Consider the following 22893-nt stretch of genomic DNA (forward strand, 5'->3'; position numbering starts at 1 on the left):
CCGGCTGATGGCAGGGACAGATGGCTGGAGGATTTGGCTAAGCTCAAGCCCGTGGCAGACAAGGTCTAAGGCACCCCCAAGGACCCCCACCTCCTGGTGGTCACCGTCTGCATAATCTCCTCCTGTTGGCTGTGGGCGGGCCGTGTGACTCACTTCTAACCAACAGGGTCAGGCAAAGGTGATGAAGGCCGCTCCCACGATTTCATGATGTTACAGAAGATTCTGTCGTGGGAGCAACTCCCTCCTGAGACTCCCTCACCGCTGCAGGCTTTGATGAAGTGGCCGTGTTGGGAGTCGTGGAGAGACAGCTAAATAATGACCCCAGAGATGTCCACGTCCTAATCTCCAGAACCTGCAGATATGTCACCTTGTGTGGCCAAAGGGACTTTGAAGATCCCACTAAGGATCCTGAGATGGCAGATGAGCCTGGATTACCTGGGTGAGCCCAGTATCATTATGAGGGTCTTTAGAAGAAGGAGGCAGAGGGAGATTTGACACAGAAAGCAAGAAGGCCATGTGAAGACGGAGGCAGAGACCAGAGTGATGCGGCCACAAGCCAAGGGGTGCTGGCACCACCAGATGCGGGACTAGGCAAAGGATGCATTCACCCCTAGGACCTCTGGAAGGGAGCATGGCCTTGCAGCACCTTGATTTGGGGCCATAGAAACTGATTTCACGCTTCTGGCTTCCAGAATGATGAGAGGATAAATGTATGTTTTTGTAAGCCACAGAATTTGTAGTGATTTGTTACAGGAGCCCCAGGAAATGAATAGAAGTGGCCTGGGCAGCAAGGAGCTGCAGGCTGCTTATAGGAGTGGAGGGAGGGCAGCCTCCGCCAATTGTCAGAAGGAAGCGGGGGCCCCCAATCCTACAACCGTAAGAATGGAACTCTGCCATGACCTAGGTGAGCTCTGAAGTGGAGCCTTCCCCAGTCGGGCCTCAGATGAGAATGCAGCCGCGGCTGGCACCTTGATAGCAGGCTAATGAGACCTGAGCAGAGGACCCGGCTGAGCCGCATGCAGATTTCAGACCCACAGAAACTGGGAAGTTATCAATGTGGGTTGTTTTAAGCCACTGAGGTTATGGTGATTTGCTACGCAGCGGAACATAACTAACACAGTCCCTTTAGTGGGATCGGATGTGAAGGCGGGCATATCAGAAAGCCGTCCAGAGTCAGGTACGTGACAAGCTCTCCACCTGGGCCTCTGGATTCAGGATAAAACGCTTATTACTCTGAAGAATGGGAGAAAAGGTACCAACACGCCTGGCACACAGAAGGTGTGCAATAAATGATCACTTTCATGAGGAAGACGTGGCTATTTGATGTCCCCGCCAGTTGCAATATTCTCTATACAACACTTTATTCTTATGAATAATCGTTGAGTTTCCCAGATGACTCAATGTTTGGCTAGGGTTAAGACCCACTTCCTATATTATTCAGCCTTGAAAAGGAGCAAGGCCCTGACACAGCTGCACGTGGACCGACCTGGAACACACGACACTCAGGGAGAGAAGCAGACACAGAAGGACACACGGCGTGTGACCCCATTGACGTGAAACGTCCAGAACAGGCAGATCCACAGACAGAGAGCGGGCTCGTGGGGGCCAGGGGCTGGGGAGGGGGTGGGGAGTGAGTGCTGTTGGGGACGGGGCTTCTTCTGGGGTGATGGAATGTTCTGGAATTAGTGGTGATGGTTGCACAACACTGTGAATGTACTGAAAACACTGAACGAACAGTTTCAAAGGGTGGGTTTTATGTTTTAAGTTGCGAATTACCTCAATTTAAAAATACTGAATCGTGTCCTTACACAAGTAGCTGGAGCTACGTATATGCCAGTTTACTGCGTTAATTCGGAGGTTCTCAAAGCTTAATGTGCATAGAAATCACTGAGAGAGTTTGTGTAAATGCAGGACGGGACCTCAGGGCCGCCCGGGGGATCCTGCTGCCCTGACCAGCTCCGGGCAGTGCCCACGCCGCTGGCCTGCGCGCTTGGCACCTGGAGCAACGTGGTGCGTGAGGGCAGCAGGAAGCTCTTGCAGCCGCCAGCAGCTCTGGGGACGGTTCCTCTCTCCTTGATGGTCCTTCTTTCCAACTGGCCATCGTCCAACAGGGAAGGGAAACAGCAAAGTAATCTGTGCAGGTCACGGCTGTTCAAGGTGGCTGGAGGCTGGAAATCTAACTGCACTGAAAGCCACAGCCGCAGGTGGGTAGGGTTTCGGCGCCCTGCTGAAGGGCCAAAGATGTTTCTAGCGCCCAGTGGCCGGCTGGGAGCCGAGTGCAGGTCCTGACGTCCCTTTCTGCCTACACCATACGTGGTGGCTTCCGGAAAGTGGAAAAGGCAAGGAATGGATTCTCCCCTCGGGCCTCCAGCTGGAACCAGCCCTGCCGACTGTGACTGCAGCCCAGTGAGACGCACGTCTGACTTGTGGCCTCCAGAACCGTGGGACACACGGTGTGTGGTGTTAAAAGCCACGGCACGTGCTGGAACGCTACAGCAGCCACGGGAAAGGCACACACCGCCTGATTCGGAGGCTCCAAGGGGACCCGAAGAGGGAGTTTCAGAAAATGAAAGACGGCGGCTCGGGCTTCTCCCTCCATCTTCTCAGCCACAACTGACCTTTACAAGGTTTTCAGCCACATACGCGTTCTCCCGTTAGGAGTGGAAATGGAAACTGTAGATGAGGAATGTCAACTGCCGTCAGCGTCTTGGAGGGGACTACGGCCACGTCAGAACGCGCGCTTCGTACGCACGCGGGTTCATTTCCCGTGGCTGCTTAACAAACTGCCGTCAATTTAGTGGATCACGACAGATTCACTGTCTGACAGTTCTGGGGTCAGAAGTTTGAAATGGGCCTCCCTTTGGCTAAATCCCAGGGGCGGTCAGGGCGGGTCCCCCCGGAGGCCCCAGGGGAGGAGCGTGTCCCGCCTCCTCCAGCTTCCAGAGGCGCCGCGTCCTGGGCTCGGGGCCCCTTCCTCCGTCCGCACGGCCAAAAGCGCAGCGTCTCCATCTCGGCCTCTGACCCTCCCGCCTCCCTCTGCTCAGGACCCTGGGATGACCCTGGGCCCCGGGAATCCAGGGTCACCCCCATCCCAGGGGCCTTGACTTAACCCATCCGCAAAGTCTCTTTAGCCATGGAAAGTCCTGAGATCTGGGTGTGTCTGAGAATGTTTCTGGATTTGAATGTTACAGGGAGTAAAGCAGACTGTGCTTCCCAATTTGGGTGGGCCTCATCCAATCAGTTGAAGGTCTGAATAGAGCAGAGAGGCTGAGTCAGAGGGCACTCCTGCCTGCTGAGCGAGAATGTCGGTCTTTTCCTGCCTTTGGACTTGAACTGAAACAGCTCCTCCCGGATCTTGAGCCTCCTGGCCTTTGAACTGGAACTAACATCACCTCTCCAGCTGGCTGACTGCAGGTGTGGGGACCTGTCAGCCTCCAGTCACGTGGGCCAGATCCTTAGCGTGCCTCTCTCTCGATACACGCATCCTGCTGGCTCTTTCTCTGGAGAAGGCTACCTGGCCCCCCACGCCCTTCTCGGTCCTTGGAGAAACTCGGTGCATGGGACAGAACTCCTCCTGAGGCCGTCTCTGCGGCTGTGCCCCAACTCCACCCTCTGGCACAGAGCCCCAGGCTCGAGCGGTCTCATCTGACCGGAGATCCCTGGTGCCCGGAGCAACAGGAGCCCACGACACGCTCAGGAGCAAGCACCACTGGGTTACCCTCGTGGGCTGTGTGGCCTGGGCTGTCGCCTCACACGTCTGTCCTCCAGCCGGTCTCAGCACACACTTCCCAAGACGGGACGCGGGGCCACGCTGATCTCCTGCACTGCCACCTTGGGATGGCTCGTGGGCCGTGACTCCTGCTCAATTGCCCGGCAGGCCCTCAACTCCTGGCCTTTGCTTGGACTCTTCTGCCCGGGATGCCCGCAGAGGGGGTCTCCCCCTTGGCACTGTGACATTGGGGCCAGGTCACTCTGGGGGGCCATCCTGGGTACTGTGGGGGGTCGAGCAGCATCCCAGGCCCCCACCCACTCAATGCCAGGAGCAACCTCAGTGCAACAGTAACAGACGCTCCCCAGTGTGCCCTGGGGGCAGGATGGCCCCGGGGAACCCCATCCACCCTGTAAGACCCGCGTTGGCCGCGCTCTCCACCTCCCTCATCTCGTCCTTACTGGAAGGCGGGCTCCCAGGGACCGCTGACTCCCTGTCCGTATCCTGTCATTTGCGGGCGCTGGGGAGTAAACTGCACAACCGGAAACTTCGTTCCTTCATCTTTCACCCTCACGCAGGGGTGGGGTCTCCAGCCAGCCTGTTGGGCTCCGGCTGTGTTGAGGGTCGGCTGCCCCAGGTCTGCTGCCCACAGGCTGGGTGACCAAGTTCAGCACCTCTGCCTGTGAACTGGGCATGAAGGTGCCACATGGCGGGCTGTGAACGGGGACTGGGCGTCAATGTAGTTTATCTAACATTTACAGAATGTTCTCTACGCCACAAGACCCCACCCAGCGCCAGAGGGTGGGGGCCGAGATGAGCCCGGAAAGTTCTCTGGCTCCTTGCTGCCTGGGACCACCTCTCCCCCAGAGTGGTTACTTGATTTGGGTTACAGAATGGGCAGTTTATGTGCTGTCAGAACATACTAGAAAAGCAACACAGACTGACCTTACTGCTCTGCCCCAGAACCTAGGGTCCAGGCCGAACCCTGGGCTCATCCTTTACACTGGGGTGGGGGAAGTGACTGCAGACAAACGTGAGGGAAGGCAGGAATAGAGAATGAGCCCAGATGTTTCCAGAACCATCTGTGACCCCTGGCCTAGGAAGTGCTTACGGTCGCGTGGCATCAGTGATTTCCGCCTAGCGTGTGCCTGGGTGGTGTGGAGGCTCTGGGCAGGGAGGTGAGGGGTGAAACCGAGAGGTCATGCAGAGACGGGCAGAGATCACGAGGTCTATTTATTCCCCACACGTTACGCTTATCACCATGGCTAGCACTCAAGTCAGGACACGTCTCGCGGATGTGTGACGGACTGCAGGGAGCCGGCAGCGGCCTGTCTTCCTACTAGTTACCTACGACACACATGGTTCTGGGTCTACCTTGCAGACAGCCGGAGGCCACTGGGAGCCTTGGCCGATGCAGCCAACGCTGCCGCTGCTGCAGTGGCGCCAGCCCTCTCCTGTCCCGGCCGGGCAGAGGCTATGGGGACATCTGCAGTGGCCACACAGTGGTCCTGGGCTGGCTTGCCCTCCCTACGAGCAGCTCTGATGGCTGCGTGGCAACCTCAGGCCACAGTGGATGGCATTAGGGGTGCCTGCCGGTCCCCAGCCCTGAACAGGACAGGAGAGGTCACCAAGGACCCAGATGCGCAGGGCGGGCAGGACCACCTGTGGGCGGGGCAGTGGGCCAGGACACAGACCGGCTGGGATGGGCTCGGGGGCCAGGCTGAAAGGTCATGATCATGCTCCTCAGGGTCTGTCGGCCATGTGCACTGGAAACAGGATCGGAGATCAGACAGGTGTCCATCAAAACGCTCGATTGGAAGCAAAGTCCCAGAAACCGCTCCTGGGCACCCCGGGCCGCCCCGGTTCCGCTCCCGGCTCCGCACGGGGCGCAGGGGAACGGGACTCGTCTTTTAGGAATCTGCAACTAAAGAGTTCCTCATGCAAAACCCGCGGTCCGAGGGCCGGGCGCACGCTGGTGCCCAGGCCGCGGCTGGCAGTGAGCTCGTCTGAGCGGAGTGCACCCGGGTCCACTCGGAAAGCCGCTTCTCACGGGGCTGCGGAGGCCCCTGCAGACTGACCGAGGGTGGCGGGGCGGCAGAAAGTGGCTTCGGGAGCTGCGGGTACCCCCGATGTGGACTGACATAAAACTCGCCTCTTCTCGGAGAGCTGTGCGAGGACTGGAATATTCCAGAAAATACTTTAGTGACTGGGTTTCAGGGGGCTAGGAGGGAGACTGGTGCTGGTCTGCATTTGCAGCTTGCTGGCTGGCTCTGTTTCGAGAAGGGCCCGGGGGGCGTGAGAGAGTACAAAAAGGGAGGCCGGGGCGGAGGGAAAAACTAAAAATAATAAAAATCCATCTTAACATGCAGGTCCAATTTCTTTGTCTTTTTTCTCTGCTGGGCAGTCCAACGGGAAAAAACGGCAAAACAGAAGGCTTCCAGTCGGCCGGGAAGGGCCCGATGGTACTGGGATGGCTGGAGGGAGAGGACACAGAGGCGGTCAGGCAGGGCAGGCGCGCTGGCAGGACCGGGGACCCACGCTGGCACCCAGGCTCGGGAACCAAGGGCCGCTGCTTAAGCTAAGTTAACTTCAGGCCCGTGCGCGGCCCCATGGCCACATTTCAAAGGGTCGGCAGCCCCTGCATGGCTGGGGGCCGCCGTGTTAGCACGGATACAGAACACGGCCGTCATCACAGGCGGTGCTGGTGGCGCAGACGAGAAAGTGTCGTGAGGATAATTTCGGGATAAGGGTTGCAACCGATAATGAACTGAAAAAAAAAAAGCTTAAAAAAAAATAAAAAAGGAAGAGCCCCCAAAATACTAACATTAGTTTCTCTAGGTGGAGAAATTAAAGTTATTTTTTTCTGCTTTCTTAAATTTTTCTCCTTTAAATTTTTCTATAAAAAAAATCACAATTAAAAACTCTCCCTGGGGGCAGGAAGGCTGCACCCAGGGCACACAGTCCACTGGGGACAGGATGGAGGTCCAAGGCCCTGGGATGCTAACCGAGCCAGCCAAGGCCGCCGGGGACCCTCCTGGGACCCCCGGGTGTATTTCTAAGCAAACGTACATGTAACATCTGTTCACAGAAAAAACCAAACCAACCAACAAAACCCAGCAGAACATCGGCCTGCAGCAGCTGCCCTCCCACTGCACTCTGCGTCATTGTTTCTGCACAGGTGTCGCCTGTCTGCACTCAGGCACCAGGCTTTCCAGGGAGCTGGGGGGTTTCAACCCTTGTCCGTCCATGGCCCCACCTGAGTGACAAGCCCACCGGCCCACCAGTAGATGGTCAGCAGGGGGAGGAGCAGAATTCGGGTGGAAACACCTGGGAAGGGGCCTGAGGACCGGAGACAAGGCCCCCTAGCTTCGGGGATGCACGGAGACCTTCCCGGCCTGGAGGACTCAGAGTTGTCCCCTCGGGGCTCCCAGAGTGGGGGGCACTCACATGGGCGGTCATTCCTGCTGGTCGTCGTTGCTGGCACTGGGGGTCCGACTTCGGATCTGACTGCGGAGCTGTTCTATCAACTCTGGGTTCTGCTGCTGCATCTGCTGAGCGAACTGCTGGCCCCTGCGGGAGGCGCCCAGGCTCAGGGGGAGGCCAGGCTCCTGCCCTGGCTGCTCCCCGCGCGGCTCACGCGGACATGTGTCCTGGGCGTTCGTTCTGTGCCCCCACGGGTGCCCGAGGGCGGTGTGGCCGCTCGCTGGAGGAGCCCAGGACACAGCACTTGCCTCTCCCTCTTCCCTGTCCTGGGGGCGTCCCCGCCACGCTCGTGCGCCCCCCTCAGCCGCCTACTCACGCCTGGATGAGGCTGGCCAGGTCGTTCTGCGAGGGGCTGGTGCCCGGAGTGCCCAGGGGGTTGTGGCCGCCAGAAATCATCCCGGACATACTGCAAGGAGGGAGCCCATGACGCCGGCAGCACAACCGCAGCCCGCCACCCCCGCGGCCCAAACCTGCCCACGGCCCACCCTCCTCTCTGACCACAGCCCCTGTGAACTTCCTCAGCTTTCCCGGGAACACTTTTTCCTGGCTTGAGGACAGTGACTCTCGACCGGGCAAGTCTGTCCCCTGGGGAACACCGGGCAATGTCTGTGATACAAGAGGCCACAGTGTGACTCCATTGACATAAAATGTCCAGAACAGGCAAATCCACAGACAGAAAGTGGGCTCGTGGGTGTCTGGGGCTGGGGGGTGGGTGACTGCTACAGTACGGGGCCTCCTTTAGGGGTGATGGAATATTCTAGAACTAGATAGTACTGATGGCTGCACAATGCTGGCAGTGTACTTCACGCCAATGACTTGCAAACTTTAAAATCTAAGTTTTATGTGTACTTTAGCACAATAAAAAAGAAACCTAGCCACAGGAAGACCCACAGGGCAGGGCTGTCACTTACAGCTGCTGAACTTGGGGATTGTTCATTAGGTTGGACGCCTGGAGAAAAGAAGGGATTTGTCAGAAAAAGAAAGCTCTGAAGACAGTGTTCGTTGACAACGTCTCCCATAACCTGCTGGGCTCTCTTGACCCGGCACGCCAGGCGCAGGGTCTTCCTGGCCCTTCTCTGCTTCTGGCCTCTGCACCCCACACGCTCTGGGAGCCACACGTTCACCCCTAGTCCCGCTCTGGACTCTCGTTTTAAGCGAGTCCAGCACGTCGCCCAGTGGTCGCCGGCTGCCGCGGCTTGGCTGTGGGGCGTCCTGGTCTTTCTTCCAGCTCCCGCGACTGCAGAAGAGTGAGCGAGTCTCCAGCTTTGCTCTACGGCGAAATCACGCGGCACCGCACCCTTCCGTGCCTTCACCTCCCCATTGAGGACACCGCCCTGGGGACCTATGCTGAGGGGTGGACGACCAGGAAAGTGAAGGGGCGCGCCCCAGGCTGCGGCTCACGGGCTGGCCAACTTTCCGTTAAAGGCCAGAGAGCACGTTTTCGGCTTTATGGGCCCCGGTCTCTGCTGTTGTTGCATGGAGAAAGCCGCCACAGACAGTACAGTACGCCACGGACAGTGTGTGGGCATGGCTGTGTGCCAGTCAACCCAGTGGCGGGTAGCAGTCTGCCACATCGGATGGACGAGGTCACAGGAGTGAGTGACTGCGTCAGGCCGAGTCCTCCTCCAGCTGGGACACTCTCTGGAGGGCTCGTGTGTCATCCTCTGCCCAGGGGCGCTCCTCGCTGCAGTCAGGACGTTTCTCTGACTGCCGGGGGTTCCAGACTTTTCTCCCCCTGACAGTTTGAGACCCTGCACCCTGAAGGCACCAGTGCGGGCCTGCAGCTGAGCAAGACCACCCGGGAATGACAGTCCTGACCCCTTGTGGGTCACAGCAGGGCAGCCTGCTCTCCAAGGACGTCCCTGCACAGAACAAGCACCTCTGGACTTAAGTGGCACTTCTGCCCTGGGGGCACCAAGCTCTCTGGTGTTTCGCCTGAACCCCAGGAAGCAAGTGCAGCTGCAGAGCCATCACGGTCCCCACACGTGACGAGGGAACCGAGCTGGTGGTCAGGGACATAGTTTTCCTGGGTCACTCGGCCGGGAGAGGCGGTTCACCCTTGTGTTCAATACTGGGGGGGGAGTGGGGGGTGGTGATGGTATGTGTGTGTGCGTGTGGTGTCCCACCCAGGGCAGTGCTGTCCCCAGGGAACACAGGGCAACATCTGGGGACATCTGTGGTTGTCACACTGAAGGAGCTCCTGGCAGTGAATGGGTGGGGACCAGGGATGCTGCCCACCCCCAACGGTGCCCAGGACGGACCCCCAGAGAGTGACCCAGCCCCGATACTGTGGTCGGGCAGCCCTGGCCTGTAGCAGGCAGCGACACGGCAGACGGGGCCCGGGTGGTGGAGAGGGACTCCGTGGGGCGGCAGAGACGGGAGGGCCCTCACCATGCTCATGAAGCTTGGGTTGTTCAGCAGGCCCGCGATGTCGAAGCTGCCGACACCTCCTGTCTGTGGGGAGGAGAGCAGCACCGTTTAGTAGCATCCGGACCGAGGGCCGCGACGGCTGGCCCCCAGGAACAGAGGTAAGATCCCATGTGGGGCCCGTCTGGAATCCAAGAGGCGCCCAGCTCGGACATTCTGCCAACCGGGGCAGCCAGGCCCTGAGGCCCAATGGGGCTCTGTAAAAGGCACAAACCACGGCGCTGCCGGCCGCTTGGGAAAAGCAATATATTGACCATGTCTTCCACGTTCTGAGGCTTGGACACCGGGGCCTCGCCGACCCTGGAGGGACAGCCAGTGCCAGGGGTGGCCACCTCCTAGAGACAGTAAACAGCTGGCCCTGGAGCATACCTTGCATATGCAGACCAGGCCCCCTCACACTCGGGCCACTGTCCCCTGCCCGTCACCCCAGGACCGGGTGCTGGACAACCACGGGCAGCCCTTACGCCCCAGAGCCCATGGAATTATCCAAGCAGCCCATCCTGGGTGTGCCTCACCGCTCCTTCCCGAGGGAACCACAGTACAGGCCCTGGTCCACGCCCCCTCCCTGCCCCACCCCGCGGCTTGCACGTGTGGCCCTGCGGGGCCAGCCCCCTCCTGCGTCTGGGGATCTGTGAAGATAAACTCCTCCCTTTGTGACTGGCATTTCCACGTGTGTGTCTTGCTGTGCCCCAGCCAACGAATGCCCGGCCGCCCTGTGCCCCCGCCGCCACACCCTCGTCCCCAGGGCTGACTCACGGGGCTGGGCGCCTCTCGCAGCTTCAGTTCCGCTATCTTGAGGTTCGACTTGTACGTCTCGTTGTCGGGGTCCAGCTCCAGGGCCTTTTTGTAGTAGGCTACGGCCTCGGTGTGCTTGTTCAGACTGGAAAGCGCCAGGCTGCGGGGGGGGGGGGGGAGGGGGGGCGGGGGCGGATGGCGGGATGTGGGGAGAGGACGGAGAGGCTGTGCACCCCGCCCTCGGCCCCCACCCGCAAACTGCCCCGGTGTCGTCACTCCTTGTCCAGTGTCTGGGGTCACGGGACAGGACACATGAGGGGCCAGGGGAGGCGCTGAGAGAACGGATGTGCGACAAGGATTTAAACCCGTAGTGCTGGCACCCTGGTGGGGCCAACACAAAGGGCTCTGAAGGCGCAGGCAGTGGTGGTCCTTGTCCCTGTTCCTGGCAGAGCTCCTAAACTCAGGAAATTTCCAGAGCCATAGGTGTGCCCTTTGTTATGCATAACGAGCCCCTCTGATCACACCTGAGTTTATGCTAACAAAGTGATGGCCTTGGTGGCCAGGAGGGTGGGACCTCGAAGCCCCTGACCTCTTAACCTCCCTAACCTCCAGGGAATGAGGGGGCTGCAGATGGTTATAAGGCTCCTGAGGCAAGAGATCAGAGAAAGTCCACATTAGCAATGGCATCCATGCACCGGGAGTCACGCCCGCAGACTCCACGGGGACAGAGGCTCCTGCGCCCAGGACCCTTCCGGACCTCGCCCCGTGTGCTGCTTCTCCTGGCTGTTCCCGAGCATCCTCGACAATTAACCAGGAAACGTGAGTGAAGCGCTTTCCTGAGTCCTGTGAGCCATTCTAGTGACTTATCAAACCTGAGGCTGAGCTGGGGAAAGCCCTGATTTCCAGCTGGTCGGCGAGAAGCACAGATGCCCCGCCCCCACCAACTGCGACTGGCATCTGAAGCGGGGACAGTCCCGTGTGGCTGGGTCCTGAACGTGCGGTGTCTGCACTAACTTTGGGGGTGTCCGAACTGAACGTGGCTGGTGCCGGAAAGTTGGCTGTTGGTGTGGAAAGACTACACAACAGGAGGAGGAATGTGCTGGACGCGGGGCAGCGGCCATCCGGCACCCGCCAGCACTCACCCCATCCTGCCATAGGCCTTGCTGTAGGATGGGTCTATGCAGATGGCCCGCTCGCAGTCCTGCACCGCACCGGCGTAGTTCCCCAGTTTGCTGTAGGCCGCGGCTCTGTGGACACAAAGCAGGGTGGTGAGAGAAGCCTCAGTTTCCCCATCTGCAAGGTGGGGCAGATACGGCGTTGCTAAGGGGTATGGCACACAGGCTTCCATCTGCTGGGCCCCTGTGCAGAGGCGGCGACAATCTGGGTGCTGCCCCCGTGTACCGGGGGAACTGAGGCTGAAAAATGCAGAGGAGCAGGGACCAACGCGACAGGCCCAGGGTCTGAACCCGGAGTCTCGGGGCTCTGTCGTCCAGATTGTTCCCACTGCAGGGGCCGCTCATGCCCCTTTTAGGTTGCCAAATATGTAAGTACTGTTTAAAATAACCGAGATCCAGCACATGCCAGCTCTGGAAGCGCCCAGCTCCCCAAATGCACTCGTTTTCCTCACCGTTGTCGTGTTTACTGTTCCCACTCTATGCTTCCTCGAATTCTGAACGACAGACAGGTGTTAGGGAGAAAACACCAAGGGGAAAGCAGCCGAGGCGAGTGAAGGAACTGGGGAATTCTGTGTACTGTCTCTGCAACTTTTCTGTAAACTGAGAATTACTCCCACAAAAAGTTAAAAGGAAAAAAACCAAAAAGCCAAATCAAAAAGCACATGGACCCTGGAGATTTGCATGATCTCTGGCACACCCCCTCTCGTTTTGTCTACAGTGTCTGTCTCCGCGGCTTCCACACGGGGCATCTGACGCTGTACCCTGGTTTCTACTCAGTGCCTCCTGTTGTTAAAAGCCCCTCAAAGCACAAAATTCCTCACTGAGAGGCGGCGAGAGAGGTTACTCAGCTTTTCCTTTAAAAGAGTGGGCCCCACGCAGCTCTTCACTGTCACTAAGGCCGCCGTGAACAAGTGCGTGAAACGCTATCCAAATCCTGGCTTCTTTTCCTGGCTCGAGAACGGGGCCACCTAATTTTACCGTCGCCCTCGGCTCTCGCTGACACCTCGCTGGCCGCCTGACTCTGGCGTGCTCTTTGGCACCGCGGCTGGGCACTCACTCCCCTACAGGACACACACTCGGGGCCGCGCGGCCAGCCCCCCGCCGGCCGGTACCTGTTACAGAAATAGACGGCGTTGGCCGGGTTCAGCTCGATGGCTTTTCCGTAGAAGTGCACGGCGGCTTCGAAGTTCTCTACCTTCATCTGCTCGTTCCCTAGAGAGAAAGGAAACAGACGCACCCCGGCTGTTCATGCGAGACCCGGGGGGTCCGAGAGCTCCCTGTAGCAGGTTCCCCGGCTCCGGGCTGAGGGTGTGAGTGGCTTTCGGGGGGCTGGTGGCGTGAGGTCGGGGGTGTGGTTTGCGTCGAGCGCTTTGCAGGGCCCGACTGGAGAGCACGCAGTGACAGCTGCTCTCACGGCTTTGGCTGTGCTGTTTGGGGACGGAAGTCTCAAATGCTGTCACTTTTGCCTCGTCCTTCAGAAACAGCCCAGTCTTAGTGAGAAATAATTCACCTACCACGAAACACACTTCACAAGTGTACAGGTCGGTGGTGTTCATTCCTTCAGAGGTATCTAACCATCCCCTCTATCCAGTTTAGAAACTTCCTCATCACCCCAGCAGAAGCCCGTCCCCATCAGCATCCCCCCTACCCCCTCCCAGCCCCTGGCCCCCACGAGCCCGCTCTCTGTCTGTGGATCTGCCTGTTTTGGATGTTTCCCGTCAATAGGATCACACGTCATGTGTCCTTCTGTATCTGCTTCTCTCCCTGAGCGTCGTGTCCTCAAGGTCCATCCAAGTTTTAGCTGTGTCAGGGCCTCGGTCCCCTTCACGGCTGCGTGATACTCCAGCACATGGATGTTTTATTTATCTGCCATCAGTCGATGGACATTTGGGTCATTTCCACTTTTCGGCTGCTACTAACCGTGCACCATGAGCATTTGTACACAACCATCTTGGTGGATGCGTGTCTGCATTTTGTGTGTCTGCATTTCTCCTGGGCACACAACGTCCCTAGGAGTGGAACTGCTAGGGTCATGCGTTCACTCCGTGCGTAACCAGGTGGGCGCGTCAGACCATCTTCCTAAGCGGCTGCAACACTTATGTTCCCACCTGCGGCATGCGAGGGTCCGATTTCTCCACTTTTTTTTTTATTTTTTAGGAAGATTAGCCCTGAGCTAACATCTGCTGCCAATCCTCCTCTTTTTGCTGAGGAAGAGTGGCCCTGAGCTCACATCCGTGCCCATCTTCCCTTACTTTATATGTGTGACGCCTACCACAGCACGGCTTGCCGAGCGGTGCCATGCCTGCACCCAAGATCTGAACCGGCGAACCCCGGGCGGCTGAAGCGGAACTGTAACCGCTGCACCATCTGGCCGGCCCCTCTCCACGTTCTTGTGTCTGTGTTCTTGAAAGCCGCCACCCTCGTCTCCAAAGGCCAGTCTGCCGTCCGCTGCTCCACATCACCCCTCCTGTCCGCTCCAGAGCCTGGGACCAGCCCGCATGCGCCCTGCAGCAGCCCCAGTCTGGGTGGGCGAGGTGCCAGCGGCGACGACGACGGCAGGCACTTCTTACCTTCGGTTTTGAGGCGCTCTGCCTCAGCTGAGTCCTCCTCTGAAGGTGGGGTTCGCTCGGGGGTCCTCAGGTCCTGTGGCATCTCCTGGCCCCACAGTAAAGATGAACTCTTTGAAGAGACGCGGGCGACCCTGCTGTGCCCCCTCCTGCAGGCTCTATAGCTCTCAGGCGACCCCCTCCCCCTGGGGGATGCTTGAGGGCAGCTGGGCTCGACAGGGAGAGGACAAGGCCCTGCACCTTGCTTCTCTTGCTCCTGAGGCAGGAGCCACACCTGGGTGCCCCGCCCAGGGGGATGCGGCCGTTCTGGGTGGTGGCTGGGGAAGCCCGAGGCTCACCTTGCCCGTGGCGGCTGCTTCGAATATTTCCGGGAGAGTCTGAGGGAGCGCGAGGTCACTGTCCTCCACGGTCACCCCGAAAGCTGTCTCCAGGCACTGGATGGCCACTGCGAGGGAGACAGGACCTACTGAGGGCGACCCTGAGTCCACGACCTCGCGGCTGGGGGCAGGGCTCCTGCCTCTCCTTCGAGAGTGTTCGTGAAGACCGCGGGCCGCGCTGCACAGCACGAGCCCCGGGTTTCACTCCTCCCATTCCCATCTGCCGACGGTCTCAGAAAACTCAGGACAGACGGACAAGCCCCGAGAGCAGGAAGCCCAGGGAAGACGCTGTCCCCACCCAGTGAGGCTCAGGAAGGTGACATCAGGGCTCTCTGTGGGGTCACGCTGCTCGGGCCGCCTGGCTGGGGGATGGTGGGGCTTAGCCCAGCCCAAGTACCACGTCGGGGGCCAGGTGCCCAGGCCACTCTGTGGGGCCCTATGTCTTCACAGGTGGGCTCCTTCCAGGGGCTGCACAATCCCATGCAGGACAGGAACAGTCCAGAGCCCAGAGACCACGCAGCTTGCCCACCCACAGACGTGGGCAGTCCATGGAGCCCGTGGGGGCCACCTGTGCAGAGGCTGCCCTGGCCACCCAGGCCTGCGCCCCCAGCTTTCCGACTGTGCTCCGCCCTGGGACACCACCACCTGCCTCCTCCATGAGTGGGGCCCTCTTGAGCCCCGGGGTCCTGACCCCAAGGTGGGAAGCAGAGCCACCTCCTCCCCACGCTGCGGTCCCACCCCCTCCTCAGGCAGCCCACAGCGAGGGTGCTCAGCCTGACCCCGGGCTTCTGCCTGCAGGGGGTGCCGAGGACACACAGGTGAGCGAGGCAGAGGCCCACCCTCCCCTCCACGGGGACCACGCGCACACGAGAGATCCGGGACAGGACGAGGGCATGAAGGACCCTCCCAGCCCAAGGCAAGGCAGCCCTGGGCCTGGCGGCCCCCACATCACATTAATTGCATGGCGGGGGCTGGGCTCCGGGGCAGGACTCTGGAGTGACTGGCAGCAGGGTCAGGGCAGATGGCTGCTGCTCAAGGGCCGGGTCTGGCCTGGGCTCTCCACCCCCAGCCTCGGGTGGCTTCTGGCCCCTGTGGCTGCTGCCTCCTCTCTCATGAGAGCCCTTCTCCTTTGACCAGTGAGGACACAGGTGGGTGGGCGGAGGGGAGTAGAGGATGTTCCAGAACCAGTTTGACAGAAGACGGGGAGGTTAACAGAATACCTGCCAGAGGCCCAGGCTGAAGTGACCGAGGGGCGGCACTGTGCAGCGGGAGGGAAGAAAGAGGGAGGGAGGGAGGGAAGCATGAGGGCGGGTGGGTGGCACAGTACCTTCCAGGCTCTCCTGGGCGTCGGACGAGAGCCCCCCGTGCCGGAGCTGGTCGTGCAGGAACCGGATGATGGCGTAGGCCAGGCGCTTCTTGTTGTCCATTTTGAGATGGGAAAAGACGACGTCAGGGGTCTTCAGATCTGCAGACCCATGTGAGGGCGTGAGGCCTGGGGACTGTGGCTCGGGCACTGCTGGACAGGTACCCCTCCACCCTGTGCCCGTCTCCAGGCCCCTCGGGAGCCGCTCTAAGCACCCTGGCTAATTCCATCTGCAGGACGGGGTGGGAGGAGCGTTAATTACCTGGACCCATGGATGGGCTGCCGAGGCCATTGCCCTTTCACCGTCCAGAGAGGGGCCTGCAGGGCTCCCTAGGGATACGGAGGCCCGCGGGTCTACCCTGCCCCGAGGTCTTGCCCCAGCACAGGGCAAACTGCAGCCCCGCCTGTCGCTTCTCTGTGCTCAGGACGAGAACTGGCCCAAGGACGCTTCAAGTGCCCACGCACCCAAGGGACACAAGTGGTCAGACAAGGATCACGAGGGCGTGCTGAGCAGTCTGAAAGACCCCAGAGGCACCGACCCCTTCCTGGCTGTCTGAGGGCCTGCCCTGGGGTCACTGGGCAACGTGTGGGGACATCTGTGGTTGTTACAACTTGGGGAGCTCCTGCATCACGTGGGTGGGGGCCAAGGATGCTGCTCAACCCCCCACAGCGCCCAGGATGGTCCCCCAGAAGATGACTGGGCCCCACAGTGCCGAGGGGAGGCCTCTGGAGCAGAATTCTAAGCAAGGGTGAGGGGTCTGCGATCTGAGGGCCTACGGGGTCAGGCACCTAACACAACACAGAGCTCACACAACGACCCCCGAGGCGCGTTTAGAGAGGAAACAGGCTTGGGATGGGGGGTCCACACATCTGCCCAGGGCTGCTCAGGCCTAACCGGCAGGCTGGGATCTGCGGTGCGAGGCGTCTTGGTCACACTAAAATGCCCCCAGTGGAGTCAGCAGCCTGTGCGCCCCCAGCATCGAGGCGCGGGCCCTCTGACCACATTATTGTGAGCCTGTCACCGGCCAGAGACGGTTCAGCTAAATCGGGACGAGCAGGCCATCACCCCCCAGGCTTCACAGGCCGCCTGACATCAGACTGAGACGATGCCAGGGCCCGGCGCCTCCAAGTCTCTGTGTGAGCGCAGTCAAGACGTGCGAGGCTGGCCAGGCTGGGCTTTGTTTCTGGTTCACGGAAAACTATTTCCCTGGACAAGTGCTTCTTAGAAAAATGGAGCGAGAGCACAGCAGACACAAAAGGCCCCGCGGTGTGCGATCCCATTGATGTGCAATGTCCAGAACAGGCACAGCCACAGACAGACAGTGGATTATTGGTTGCCAGGGGCTGGGGAGGAGGATGGAGAGGGACTGCTAATGGGGACGGGGGTGCTTTGTGGGGAGATGGAATGTTCTGGAATTAGCAGTGATGGTTCCAGAGCATTGTAAATATACTAAAACCTACTGACTTTTACGGTATGCGAATTATATCTCAATTTTTAAGAACAGAAAAACTTGAAGCAGTTGTGTTTTGTACAGCTGGACAGAGTTCCGGCCGCCCCTAGAACGCTCTTTGGTGATGGTAACAAGTTTTCCTCCCCCGTTTCTGGACACAGTGGCTCTTTACCAAGCAAGTGCCTTTGGTCCGAGAGCGTGCCTGGAACTGGGAAGTCTGGGATCGGGACATGCCTGGGCGGGAGGACAAACAGCCAGTCCCAGAGGCAGAGGATCTTTGGGGCGACACAGAGGGGCCCAGGGAGATCAACAGCCACAGCCCCCTAAGCCTTCCAGGCACAGCTTGAGAGCACGGTTCCCCTGCTGGGCCCACGGGAGCCAGCACTGGGTCACACAAGAGCCACACTGTGTGCGTGTGGTGGATCTTCTCTCCCTGGATCCTGGCGGTGACGGCTGCTTGCTTCAGAGTAAACAGGGAAAGCTGCTCTCCAGCGCCCTGTTTCCTGCCTTCTTGGACTAAGCTGTGAGGCCTGGAGGGGGTGATGACCCAGGGGGTCATCAATGGTTTAGAAAACTGAAAGGTGAAGCCACATGCATTTCTGGCATGCTTTCTGTTCTCCCAATGCCCCTGCCCTGTGCACCTCAGGGCCTTTGCACGTGTGGGTCCCGATCTTTCACCTGCACTGAACCTCTCATTTGAGGCGACTCTTGCCTGCCTTCCCTGGTATGAGCTCTCACTGCCCACATCAGGGGCTTCTCCTAGTCTGTTGATGCAATCTCCTCCCAAATGTCGGCCCCTCAACGTGACACGCTGAGTGTCAAGGAGTCAGGGCCACTTGGTGCCTGCCCTGGGCCTGGCGCATGGATGATGGGCAGGGAGCTCCCATTCCCCTGGAGGACAGGGTCTGGAGTCATAAGGCCTCAGGTTCAGACATTTCTGCCCAAGGCCCACCCTGCGTCTCCTTTCCCATCCCTGAGCTAAGGAATGCTCTGTGTCACATCTGAGCGTCCCAGTGATGCCCTCACTTTCCTCTTCTGTAAAATGGGGTAACAGAGGTGTCCTCACAGGCTGCTGTGAGGACTCAGGGCCTAATGCAGGCTATTTCCACCAGGAACCATCAACATCTGGGGCTGGATCCTTCTTTGCTGTGGGCACTGTCCAGAATGCTGCAGGATGTTTACCAGCATCCCTGGTCTCCATCCAGCGTCCCCCTGGGGAGTGGGGGCCAGAACCATCCCAGGGAGACTCCATAGTCACCTGGCCTGCTGAAGTCCCAAGACGCTGACCACATTCAAATACTCACACCAAGTGGGAGGGTGGGGAGGGGCTCACAGACACTGGGGGTGCCCTGGTTCATGCCGTCTGATCATTGGGGATTCATTCTGGTGTCTCCTGTGAGCAGGGGTCGGACTCAATTTTCCCCCAAATAATTAACACAGGCTCTCCCATTCCTCAGCACTGTGGACATTGGGGCCAGGTCATTCTCTGTGAGGGCCTATCCTGGGCACTGCGGGGTGTGGGGCAGCATCCCTGGCCCCCTCCCACTGAGCAGTGACAATCACAAATGTCTCCAGATATTGCCAAACCACGCCCAAGTGGAAACCACCAGAAGCCACTAAGTAGGAAAAATAAAGGCTCCAGGTCAGCACTAGTCAGATTTTCTGGCCAAACGACTTTGCTGCGAACCGTTGGAAAATCTTCCATCTGCAGAGTATTTCGGGTTTCAGATGTAGGGGAAAAGGGAGCCTGGGGCCACAGCAAAGGACCCAGCACAGTGTCGGACACGGGCGTCCTTAAAAAACTGTCGCCTTTCCTCCCTCCTCGGCGAGGCGGGAGGACACGGAAGTTTGCAAATCTTAGTGCACACGGCTTTGAGAGGAACGCCCTCTCTGCTCTTCCCAAAGCCGGGCCCGCCCAGCACGAGGACGGCACTGCTCCTCGACGGCTCCGTGGCACCAGTGTCTTCTGAACAATCACGGCTTGTAGGGCTCTGGCTGCTGGACAAAAGTCTCAAAGGCCTCCTCTTTCTGAACAGTGAGGGCGTTATGAGCTCTCGGAGAGCACCGCCGGGCGCTGGTCTAAAGGCGCAGGCGGCACGAGGGAGCTTGGGGAGGCCGGACCGACGCCGGTCCCCAAGAGTAGGGGGGCGTCCCGGGGCCACCTCCTCTGTGGTCTTCAGAATCCCCTCCAGTTCTCAGTTCACCTTTTCATTGTATCATTCAAATTTTAAAAAGTTCGGCCTCTTTTTACTATCCTGCCCAGAACTGATCACTCAAAGGGAAAAAATGGCACAACTTACGACAATGAGTGACCAGCCTGCCAAACCCCAGGAAGGAGAAGGACCCACTTTCTGCCTAATCCTGAATCCACAGCTTTTTTAAATTTTTTTTTTGGCTTCTTCTTTCCAAAGCCCCCACTACGTAGTTGTATATTCTAGTTGTAGGTCCCTCTGGTTGTGGCATGTGGGACGCTACCTCAGCATGGCTTGATGAGCGGTGCTGTGACCACGCCCAGAATCCGAACTGGCGAAACCCTGGGCCACCGAAGCTGAGCACGTGACCTCAACCACTCGGCCACGGGGCCGGCCCCTCACAGCTCTTATCATAGACACCAGCGTGTGTAAGCTGGCGCTCTGCTCCTCTCCCCCAACCTAGGACACCTCATGTCCCCAGGAAAGGGTGGTCCCAAGGGATAAAGCTCGGGTTCCAGCTGGGTCCCCCATCCACTCCCCACAGTGCAGCCCTGTTCTAAGATGCCGCCAGGATGTCCCACACACTTAAGACACCTTGATAGCTCCCTGAAACTTCACAAGTGTGCCCGTGAGGCCCCTCACTAAACCCTCTGTGCTACACTCAAACTCAATACTCATCTTTCCTCTGACCGCTATGGGAAATCTTTCCCTCCCCTCTACGCCAAGCTGCACGGTCGCCTCCTCGGCCAGAGCGGGACACCCTCTTTTCCCAGCAAAGCCCAATTAGTCCTGCCTCTTACCCAGCATCTGCTAACGGGCGCCCCAACCCTGTCCTGGCCTGTCTTCCCCCACTGCACTGTGAGCCGTCAGACAGAGCATCTTCCCTCTGAGCCTCAGCACTTGGGGGCATCTGACCTGTACGGACCCGGGAAAACGTTAGGTCACAGTCAGAACCACGGGCCCAAGTTCCTTGGGGAGGCCACTCCTCTTTGGGTCCTGGTTTCCTCAACAAACCCTGTGTGCTGCTTACCTGTCGACAATTCCCTTTATTCCTCCAACCCTCCCTGAGCGTTGCCCACCAGGGTCAGCGCTGGGTCTTGCCAAAAAAAATGTAGGATAAAGTAAGACTACAGAATGGGGGGCAGAGCTAAACCCCATTCAGAGTCACTCATCAGGTGAAATCCTTGGAGTGCTGAGAACTTTGCAGCCCCTGAGCTGAGTGTTATACGTGCAATGGGAGTATTTCAGGGGTCAGCAAACATTTTCCAACAAGGGCCAGAATAAGTGCCTTCAGCTTCTCAGGCGACAGGGTCTCTGTGGCCACTCCTCTGCCCTACTCTTGCCACGCAAAAGCAGCCACAGTTTCAGGGCTGTGCGACGCAGGCCCAGCTGGGTTCCCACAACACTTTGTTTACAAATACCGGCAGCAGCTGGATTTGGGCCCCTGACCACGGTTTGCTGAGATCCTGCGTTGTTTAACCTAACCTCGATTCTAAAGAAGAAAAAACAGGCTCAGAAAGACGGGGGTGCCACCCAAGGTCACCCGGCTAAGATACAAATCAGCAGTTTGGAGCCCAGGCAGTCTCATTCCAGACCTAAACTCCAAAGTACCCTTTCCTCACCCCACAAAAATGGGCACCCACACAAAACCTTGCACATGACTTCTTGGGGGTTCACACCCCCACCCGCCCCTGCCGTGGAGCCCTTGCTGGCAAAGAATCACTGGTCTAGGGTAGGGTTTAACTTTGGGACTGTGGACACAGGGGCCAGAATATTCTCTGTGTGGGGCCGTCCTGGGCACTGTGCGGGGCAGAGCAGCATCCCTGGCCCCCACCCACTCGATGCCAGGAGCACCCCCAGTGTGACAACCACGAATGTCCCCAGACATCATCCAATGGGGGGGACAAAACCACTGGTCTGGGGAGAGGAAAAGCAGACAAAACAAATAATCAGCTACAGAAGCAGAAGAAAGAGGAACATCATTGAACTTAGGAGATGGCACAGTGCATCCACGTTTTCTGGCATCTAAAAACAAAACGAGCCATTCTCTACAAGCACCAGGAACCGGATTAAAGAATGTTGTACGTGTATTTAACCTCACAATGGCCCTAGGTGCCAGATACTTCTACTGATCCTACTGTGGGAAGAAAGTGTGCCCCAGAGAGGAGAACTGACTCGTCCAAGCTCACACAGCCAGCGAGCGGTGGTGGAGCTGGCCCTCAGCCCAGATCCCTCCCACCTTTAGCACAATATGCAGAAAATCCTAAGGGTGAAATAAGACTGAACAATGGCTGACCCCTTGGAGCTCGCACTTCGCGCTGGGCCCCGCGGCTCTAAGCTCCCCCAAGAACCGCCCGAGGCAGGGACCGTGACGACACCCGTTTTACAGAGGGGGAAACTGAGGCTCGGAGAAGTCAAGAGGCCGGCTAAGGTCAGCCAGGTAGAGAGCGGCGGCGCTGGGACAAGGGTCCCGACCTGAGCCCCACGGACGGGACCTCCACGATTCAAAGGAGCCGTGTTTCCGGGCAGCAGCGGACACCCAGCGAGGGCTCACGACGTGTGGGGCGCTTTTACCTCCCGCTGTCCCCCGCGGGCCTGCGAACCAGCGTTTCCCGGGCCCGGGGTCCGGGAGAGGGAGATCAGGGCCGCCGAGGGCCTGCCCGACACCGTCTGGCCTCAGTTTCCCCTCCACGCCGCCCACTCACAGCACCCCACGGATCGCAGGGACTCCAACCCCAGAAAGACGCCCTGTGACGGACCCCGGAGCCCCGGGAGTCTCAAGCCGCGGACCCCAGGCCCGCCCGGCTCGGCTCCGAGCCCCCCACTCACCTCTCCGGTAGCCGTACCCCGACCCACCGACGGCAGCGCCTGCGCACCGCGGAGCCGCCCGGTCCCGCCCCCCGGGCGCGACGCCTGCGCAGAAGGAGCCGGCCCCTGTTGGCTCTCCTTCTGCGCAGGCGCGTCGATTAGTGTGGCGGGCGCGGGGGGAAGTGACGTAATTTAGAGGCGGGACGAGCTGGTCGTTAGGGCAACTGACCTCTGCGCCCGAAAGGAGGCCGGAAATCAGGGCTGACTCGTCCTCTAGAGCGGGGAATGGAGCGGTGCATGGTGGGACAGTGGCGGACTTCTGCAGGTATGCTCAGCCGGCCACGTGCTGCCCCGCCGGCCACGTGGTGCAGCTGCGTCTGGGCATCTGGCGCCCAGAGAGCATCACAGGCGCACTGTGAATGGGAGCAACTGTTATCGACCAGCCATCCTTGTTCATTTATTCACCCACCCATTCACCCACAAATGCATTCTTTCGTTCATTCCATCCGCGAGACGTGAAGGAGTACAGAGATATTTGTTTACAGCAGGTGCCTAATAGTCATTCACCAAATATTTGTTGCAAACCAACTATAAAGAACAGCAAAG

General features: G+C 59.0%; 1 protein-coding gene across 2 annotated transcripts; it reads right to left on the bottom strand.

Moving 5' to 3' along the window:
• Positions 1-4925: 4925 nt before the first annotated feature.
• SGTA (small glutamine rich tetratricopeptide repeat co-chaperone alpha) lies at positions 4926-22468 on the bottom strand. 2 transcript variants are annotated; one of them, XM_023644389.2, is made up of 12 exons: positions 22309-22468; positions 15801-15938; positions 14435-14541; positions 14100-14184; positions 12642-12741; positions 11497-11601; positions 10376-10514; positions 9584-9646; positions 8104-8141; positions 7509-7598; positions 7157-7279; positions 4926-6183 (listed from the first exon to the last, which is right to left on the bottom strand). In XM_023644389.2, exons 2-11 carry the CDS (start codon positions 15898-15900, stop codon positions 7165-7167), a joined length of 942 nt encoding a protein of 313 aa, XP_023500157.1. In that variant the 5' UTR covers positions 15901-15938; positions 22309-22468; the 3' UTR covers positions 4926-6183; positions 7157-7164. The 2 variants fall into 2 exon arrangements, with proteins under 2 accessions (XP_023500157.1, XP_023500155.1); XM_023644387.2 differs by having other exon boundaries at positions 14100-14208; positions 22309-22465.
• Positions 22469-22893: the final 425 nt, after the last annotated feature.

The sequence above is a fragment of the Equus caballus genome, chromosome 7 (genome assembly GCF_041296265.1).
Source record: "Equus caballus isolate H_3958 breed thoroughbred chromosome 7, TB-T2T, whole genome shotgun sequence".
NCBI lineage: Eukaryota > Metazoa > Chordata > Mammalia > Perissodactyla > Equidae > Equus > Equus caballus.